The 8,869-nt window shown below is 23.0% G+C and overlaps 1 protein-coding gene across 1 annotated transcript; it reads right to left on the bottom strand.

The window, feature by feature from the left end:
* Positions 1-215: 215 nt before the first annotated feature.
* LOC145831995 (uncharacterized) lies at positions 216-1,401 on the bottom strand. The gene is made up of 3 exons (XM_082939352.1): positions 1,258-1,401; positions 775-1,036; positions 216-590 (listed from the first exon to the last, which is right to left on the bottom strand). The coding sequence occupies exons 1-3, from the start codon at positions 1,347-1,349 to the stop codon at positions 447-449; spliced, it is 498 nt and encodes a 165-aa protein (XP_082795478.1). The 5' UTR covers positions 1,350-1,401; the 3' UTR covers positions 216-446.
* Positions 1,402-8,869: the final 7,468 nt, after the last annotated feature.

Genomic DNA, 8,869 nt, shown 5'->3' on the forward strand with positions numbered 1-8,869 from the left:
AAATAGACAAATTTTACTTTAGTTAAAATTACTTTAGGCAGTGTAAACAAGTTTAATTTCCTTACAAAAAAAATTAGGTTTTAAAATGAATCTACGAAAAGTGAGTACGCAATGGAACATAAATAAATTAAAACATAATCTTTTTTTCATTCATATCTTTCTAAAAAATCATTGTGTTATTAATAAAGTAATTCTCGATTTTCAGGTTAAAAAAATGATTTCTGTTAAAAAAATGATATGATCTTTGTTTAAATAAACTTTATTAGTTTTTGTTATAAATTTTATATTTTCATCACTTTACAAAACAAAAATTTTAATAACTTAGAATAATTAGAAACTAAATGTACAAAGGCGATAACTTTCATTTGAGTTTCAAATGCATCTTACAGTATAAAAAAATTGTATAAGTTAGCAGTGGTTGCTGAAACTTATTAAAATTAAACTTATTAAAAATCACATTTGTATTCAACTGAGAGCTCCAGTAGTTTTATAACCTCAATAATCTCAAGACATCTTTTAAACTGTTCTCTACGGCGTTTTTTGGAAATTTTCTGATGTTTCAACGAAGGCTTATGTTTTTTAATTTCGATCTGTAGTTATTTGTTTTAGTATAAAAACAGACATAAGGAAGCTTTTTAATCTATAAAATGATATGTTTACAAAATTTATTATTCAAATAAATCCTAAAAAACGGTGTAGAAATAACGACAGTTTATGTTTTAAAGGAAGTAAAAGTACTATTTAATTTTAGAACTAAAATATTCTAACAAATACCTCAAACTGAAGTCCTTCTGACTCAGTTGGAATCAAATCTTCAACTAATCTGAATCCCCCATTACCATCTCTTTCCATTTCGTGATGTAATGTTTCTCTTTTACGGAGTTTTGGCATGACAACTGTATCGTCCGTCTTTGTTTCCCATTTTCCGCTATTCAACTCATCAACCTTTCCTTTCAATACCCTAACTCGATCATTGTGCACTTTTCTTGACATCGCTCTGTTGTGAAGATCTTGTAGTGCTGTTCCTCTTTTAGTTCTGTAATTAACAATATACGTCTCAATGTAATAAACATTTTATTCTATATGGGTAACGACTCTATGTTGTACGAATAAATAAATATTCTATCCGGCTAAAGTTTATAAAAGAACTATTTTACTGTATAATTATTTAGTTTAATTTCAATTTTTTTACATTAACGGTATTAAAAGCATTATTGTTAATGCTATAAGATTTAAAAACAGATTAGCTTAACTAACCTTGACAAGCTTTTTCCTTCACTCAAAACAATCGCACAAATTGCAATGAAAACTAGTGTTTTAATATTCAAGCTTGAATTCTTAAAAGTCATCTTTTCTTAAATTGGTTTAACTGATAGCTTTATCAGGCAATACTTAAATATAGTAAACTTAGAAATCGTTATGATGTGTTCTCAAAGCAAACACCTTTTATACTAAAACTGAGATACGTTGAAGAAAAAGTGCAATGACATCATTCTACTCATGCTACGTTTTTTGGTTTTCTTCGCGTACGTTCGGGTTTTTTTCATTGATTTTATTATTCTTAGAAGATCTTTACACGCGCTTAATGAAGTGTAGTGCACTAAGTGTTACTAAGTGCAATTATTAACTTGTATTTATCAATAAAGTTACTATGATTTGAAACTAAATTAAAACGATTAATAAAAAAAAAATTCCTGTTCTTTTATACAAACTAGACCGTTGGTTTTGTTTATCGAGGGCATTTATAAATTTAAAAGAACTTTATACTTTTAGAACATTAAATTTATAAAATTACGCTTTTTTATCTGAGGTTTGTTAGTTTTAAACAACTTTATTTAGATGTTGTACCAAATAAAACGTACAAAATACTTATTTGAATGCAAATAGTATTCTAAAGTTTAAACTTAAAACTGTTGTTTTTAGTATACAGAAGTGGTTTTTAAACATTTTTGATAGCTTTGCACACTGATGATACACTTTTGTGAAGAACAAATTCAGTTTTATTAAGACAAAAACTGCAGTTATAGTGATTAAGTTCCTTTATTATTAGTTTACAAACTTACGACGTACTAATACTTAAATAAACAACTTATAAAGTTCAAAAATCTTTGTAATAAAATGACTTAAGTTTTGTAATACTTTTTTTTTTATCAAAAAAAATGTTGATAAATATTTAAGTAATGGTGACTTGCTTAGTTTTATAAAGTTTGTGAATCTTTAGTATAAGTTGAACTAAAAAAGAAGTAAAATGAACAAAGTTTTGAGGTTATAACTTTAAATATCTCTAATAAAAGGCTTAATAGTTATACGTAAAAATTCGTGAAAAAGACATAGAGACTAGTGAAAAAGTTGTATTTTAAAAAACCGCAGTTAATACGAAAACCAAACAGTTAGTTTTTGTTTCGCATTCTAAAACTAAAATTCTGTAAATATAATCATTAACATCAAAAACAATGACGTTAAAAAAACAAAAGAAAAACTTTAAAAAAGTAAAAAAAGAAAAACAAATTTATAAGATTAAGTTTAAAAAATTCATATTTAATATATTTTATAACTTATTAGGTCCTGTTAACGTAATTTAATGTATATACATACGAGTTCTAATCACTGATAACATTAAAAACAGTATGATAAAGTATAAATTTATTTTAAAAAGCACAACAAAATAAGTTGTTCAGAATACCTTTTCTTAGACAAAATTTTTATAAAACACTTACTTTCTATACATGTTTTTTTAGATTACCAAGTTTTAAAAACTTCTCTTTTTGTTATTAGACTAAAAGAAACCCTTTTTCGACTAGTTATCCTAAAAATAAAAGCTCTATTTTAAGAAATTGGTACTGTTAAAACTATGGTGTTAAACATTCATCCTTTTTATCGTAAAAAGTATAAATATAGTAGTTAATAATCCTAAACTACGATAAAGCTTTAAATAATCTATTAAATATGGTCATTGTTAACTACATATTGAGAAATCTTTTTTTTTTACAAAACTAATTTAAAAATTTTCTTAATACAAAGAAGTCAGGTTAAATAATTTTACATGTTTACATGATAGTCGTTTAATGACTTATATGAAAATAGAAACATTTTAAACCAAATATAGATAGTATTACGCTAGTTGAAAAAGAAATAATTTCTCGATTTAATATACAAGCTTAGAACTATTAGCGCTATTTTGTATTTTTTAAATCTTAAACTTATTTAGCCGTCTGTGTTTTCTATACATTTGTAAATATGTAAGTATATGTATTGTTTACTAATAATTAGAAAATAATTATACTTCAAAAAAGATATATGCAGTTTAAAATCTGTTTGAATAAATATGAGTTCAAACATTCACAAGAAAGTCAGACTAGCTGAAATATGTTAAATTATTATAAACCTAAGGTTTTGTGTGGATCTAACTTAGTGCATTTTTTTTCTATTGAACAGATTATAATAATAATAATAAAAAAATACTTGGTTTTGCAATAATTATTAATAGATAAATTACTTTAAAACTAAAACAATAATAGATTTTTAATGTTTAATTTGATAAAAGATATTTTCAAAAGTATTTAAACAATAGAGTAGTTTCATTATTAGCAATAGTCGATAAAATTGCTTTGATTACTAAAATATATATCCTAAAAAACTTGCAGCGAACTTTTCAGCCAAAAAAAATAAATACTGCTTTTTATCTTTCAAAGATATTATTTTATAAACTGTTTTATAAAAACTTGGTAATGCAAAAAAAAAAAGTCTAAAGTTTTTCTTTTACTGGATTTATCAAAACTATAAATAAAATTGTTCATAATTTCTAAAAATTTTGTTACGAAATGAACTATTAATCATACAACAAAAATGTAAGGTTATTTTGAACTCTAAATATACTTAGTTATAAAACAGTACTTCAAAATGACTAACAAACAAACAAATAATTATGTTAAAGTTTTAAATGAAAAAGTTTTTTGTCATAAAATTAAACATATTTTCAATATTTTTTTGTTTTAGCTTTACTTTTTAAGTTTATGACACGATATAAACATAATTTAAGTAAACGATTTTAGTGTGCAAAGCCTATCACTATGTTTAATTGGTAACCACGTTATTTCTATAAGGTTTATTTACGCACTGAGCATACATTGTTGCACGTTGAACAAGTTTAAATGGTTGAACTTTGCAGATTACTAAGGATTAAGAAATGAAGTGTTTTACGTAAGTGAGCAACAACATTTTATTTGATATACAAAACGTTACAACAAAGCTTGTTTTTATTGTTACTAAAACATAAAAAAATTAAATTATTTTTTATTCAAGTTATTACTTAACTAATTTAATAAGTTAGTTTTACAATCTAAAATCGATAATAATCAAAAAACAAAGGCCTAGATTTAATAATCAAATTACATCAAGTTGTAAAGTAACACTACCAACTACTTACTAGTTAATAGTTTTACTTTAACCACGCTAACGCTATTTATTTTAATTAAAGCGTATTTGCATACGTCATAATATCTTAAATAAATTCTATAAAATTTTTAATCAGTATGTAATTTTAAATTTATTTTATCACTTGATAACGATTTAAAGTATATGTCGAAAAGCTTCATATAAAACAAAATCAAGAAAAAAGAATTCTTAATGTAAAAGTTACTTTTTTGTTAAGTTATATTAGTTTTAAAACTATATTATGTATACATTAATTTTAATATAAAACAATCATTAGGTTTATTAATTCTAAGTTGCAACGAGAATTAAAAAAATTAACATAGTACTACCGTTGAGGTTTAAAAATTAATTTTCTATTTTATTTTACATCACACAGTTTTTAAATACAATGTTAACTGTAGTATTATACTAGACTCAAAAGTAACTAGAGGTATAATTGTTTACTACTTTTGAATATTTTACAAGTCTTATTTTCTTCATAAATATTACTTTTAAGCTTTTAGATAAACTTAAATATTTTTTTTTTAGTTTTTATGTGAATTACTTTAAATAAAAAAGATATTAAGAAAGTTTAAGGTTCGTTTATTTCAAATTATACAACTTGCTTATATTTTACCGTTGCCATTTTAACAGTTTACTGATTCTACACTCTCTGTTCTATGCCTATAAATTAAACTTGATAAACTATGAACTCAAAAGAAAATATATTTTTAAAGAAGAAAGTACATATAAAGATATTTAAGACAGTATTAGCTCTTTATTTTATCAATAATTTCAGTTCATGATTTAACTGTTTATTAGATTATTTATTAGACTAATGGTGTAAACGATAATAAACAAACAAAAGTAATTGCTACAATAGAGAGTAAACGAATGTTATTAAAGCTTTATCAATATTTGTACTCATTAAGGACTAACTTTAGTAATAAAAAGAGTATCATTAAAACTTTATTTATAACTTTTTTAATATCAAGTATTAAGCTAAAATATTTAGCTTAGACTTAAATAACATTAAAGTTTCAATCAGACAAATTTACATTGCAAAGAAAAACAATAAACGATTGGAATCCTTTTAAAGGCAAAAAAAGACTATTGTATTAATTTTATGTTTATTTGCATACTGTCAATTATTTTTTTAAACTAAGAAGAATCATTGCAAAAATTAAGCAGAATATTTAATGACTACTTATTAGATAAAATAAACAAAATTTGAAACTTTTGAAACCTTTAACTTTCGGATGTATTTTTAAACGTTACTGTATCGTAGCGTAGAAATTGACCAATAATCAGATTTGTGTTTTCTATAGCTTTTAAGCTTTAACGATGAAACATAAAAGTTTTAGATTAACTTAAAGCAAGGTTTACTTTGATTTTAAAACCACTTGATAAAGATTTGCTTTATTGTACTTATAAGACTTATTTATAAGGTATAAATAGTAGATTTATAGTTTATTGTGTTAAAGTGTATACTTTTTAAAGTAGGTTTTAAGAAAAGCTAATTATTAACGTTACTTTAAAATATATAATAACTATTTAAAATAGTCAATTTAAAAACTGTTTAAAGCACATGATTTTCTAATATATACAAAGTAAAACTTTAAAGTTTAATGTATTTTTACACAAAACTTAAAAAAAACATATTGAATTAGATTTTACAAAACTAAGTTTCTTTAAAAGGTTTACAAGTAAAAATTTAAACTTGAAAACTATGTAAAAATTTTTAAAATGCATTGTAGATTGCATTTAAAAGTAAAAAGAAAATTTAAACAAAAGTTTTTTTTTTTTTTTTAATTTCATTTAAATAAGTACTTAATAAAAACTTTTACAAGAATTGTTTTGAATAACTTTTTCTATTTTAAATTGTTAGAGTTAGCCAAATAGAATTTTTTTATTTATAGAGTTTATTTCTATTTATGGATATAATACATTTTTTAAGTTTGTCTTTATTATTGTTGTAGACTAACCTTAATTAATGCTAACTTAAGATTATCTGTTTATTCGCTCTAACACTTATTTATCACAACATAAAAAGTACTATAGTTTATTAAAAAAAAGTTTCGATTTTTTTTGAAAATTAAGATAAGTAAAACTTGATTGATTTATATCTTGTCCCGATTAAATAATTCAACAATTATTACAGACTGCGCGTCACAGAATAGTTGTTGGTATTTTTGTTACAAAACGATTGTTACAAAACTACTCTTTGATTTTTTTTTTTTTATAATTGAAACGCAAACTTATATCAAAATATCTTTAAGTAGGACCTTGCAAAAAAAAATTGATTTTTAAAAATACGAAAAAAAATAAAATATTCAAAATTCAAAATTGAATACATTAGAAATATTTTATCAAGAAATGTGTTATTTAAATGAATTAAGAAAAAATCTACACTTATTTTATAGTTTAATAGAAGTTTTCAAAGTATTCAAATGAATTTAGAAATCTATCTTAAGTTCTAATCTAAATTTATATTCTTTATCAAGTACAGTTTAATACATTTACTTAAGAATTAGTAATTTAATTTAGTTTTAACCATGTTCTGTTCACTTGTATTCTTATAAAACTTAGATTTAAAATATAATGCTTTAGGTTTTAAGATATAAATTAAAAAGGTATTTAATCTTAGATATCAAAACAACATTGGATGATCAAAACAATAGTTTTGTAAGTAAATATTTCATGACTTATAACGTTTCGCTGCTCATAAAATATGATCAGGTCTACAAAGTAAAACTTAAAAATTTATGTTTTTGTAAGTAAATATCAAAGCAAGTTTTTTCAATATTAAACTTATTTAAACTAATATTTAAGCAATAAAAAAAACATTCTCGCTTCATTAGCTAAATTTAAATTTTAATTTTGTACTTTTGACGGCATTGTAACATTAGAACCTGTAATGTCTAACAAAAACTTGGAATATAAATTGTACCTTATAGCAAACTTTAGAAGTTGCTAGTTTGGGTAATAATAATCAAGTTTTAAGTATTTTTGAAAGAAAACCGAATACTTTTAAGTTATAAAACTATTAATTTTTAAAAAAATTAAAAAATATTATATAAGCTTACTAGTTTTTTCGAGTTAAGTAAATCATTAAGTCAGTATCCAGCAAAAATTTAGCTTGTTTATGAATTTATAACACCTTATTTATCAAAACTTTATAATTTTTCAGGTCTACGTAACACTTTTTTAATTACAACTAGGAAATTGTCTTTTTTTCTGCAGTAATAATATACTACATAAAGAATTTCTGATACTTCATGCAACGCTTTTGTATTGTAATTTTCAAAAGAAAACTTTCAGTTAAGCCTTTCATCAGATTTTTTCTTTAATTATTTTTTGTTATTTTAAAAATCTAGATAAGAGATCGTTTTATATCGATCGATAAGTATAGGTTTATAGATCGATAAGTAGTTGGTCAGAATTACTTAAAAAAGTTCCTCTGCTGACCATTGAAAAAAGTCATTGCAAACAGATTTTTATTGAAACATACATTAATTAAGTACTATGTTTACTTGAAATCAAATTAAGAGCATATTTGTAAATGCATATTATAATTTTTTTTTTGTAATTAACCAAAAAAGTATGCCGTAGGTCGGATCTAGCTTGCTATACGTAACTTGCCGTTCTCATTTAGAAATATAAAAATCAAAAAATGTTTCAGTTAGCTTTATACTAAAGTGATTAACGTTTCAAACTAGTTTTATTTCAATTTTTTCGGAATGCATAGTACAAGTGTTTTAATTTCAAATAACGCTAAAATTTTATCAATATTTTTAGAGTGTAATTCTACATTTATGGGTTAGGTAATTTATTAATATATGATATATAAGCGTATATATGTTTGAATCAGGGGCGTAGCGTGGGGAGGGACACTGGCGCACTCGTGCCACCTAAAAAAAAAGAATGTTTTATCTTTATCCTTTATTATTATTTTTTCTCTGCTTATTTTGCTTTTTTTCAACTACGTTTATCTAGTATTTGAAAAGTTAAACAAATTTTTGAACACCAATTACCAAATATACTGATTCGGTGCGTAAGTGTGTACCGACTTTGATGAAAATTTCAATAAGAAAAAAATTATAAATTCATAAACTTCATAAGAATTTAGATTCAAAAAGAACGCAACTAATGTAGTGCAACACAGTAGTATAACACTTATGACAGATTTTTCTAAAAGGACAAATGCTAACATTTTGTTAACAAACCATAAAGCTAAACCTATCTTATAGTGATAGTAATTCAAGAATAAACAAATTGTAATAAAAATAGCAATAAATAACTACTAATAAAGTAAAAATAAATTAATAATAAAAATATTAATAACATAATTTTATAAAACTAATAATAAAAAGCAAAATATATTTATGACAAATAATAAATATAACAAAACAAATTATAAATAAACAATTCATACTGGGATAACAGTTTAATCTCA

Source organism: Thalia democratica, chromosome 3, assembly GCF_965202585.1.
Source record: "Thalia democratica chromosome 3, ktThaDemo2.hap1.1, whole genome shotgun sequence".
Lineage (NCBI taxonomy): Eukaryota > Metazoa > Chordata > Thaliacea > Salpida > Salpidae > Thalia > Thalia democratica.

Excerpts from the sequence above, each read along its gene's own strand:
- LOC145831995 (XM_082939352.1), bottom strand. The coding sequence starts at position 1,349 with ATGACTTTTAAGAATTCAAGCTTGAATATTAAAACACTAGTTTTCATT. Across the intron at positions 1,037-1,257 it reads GAAGGAAAAAGCTTGTCAAG|AACTAAAAGAGGAACAGCAC; the intron begins GTTAGTTAAGCT and ends TGTTAATTACAG. Across the intron at positions 591-774 it reads CAGAAGGACTTCAGTTTGAG|ATCGAAATTAAAAAACATAA; the intron begins GTATTTGTTAGA and ends AAATAACTACAG.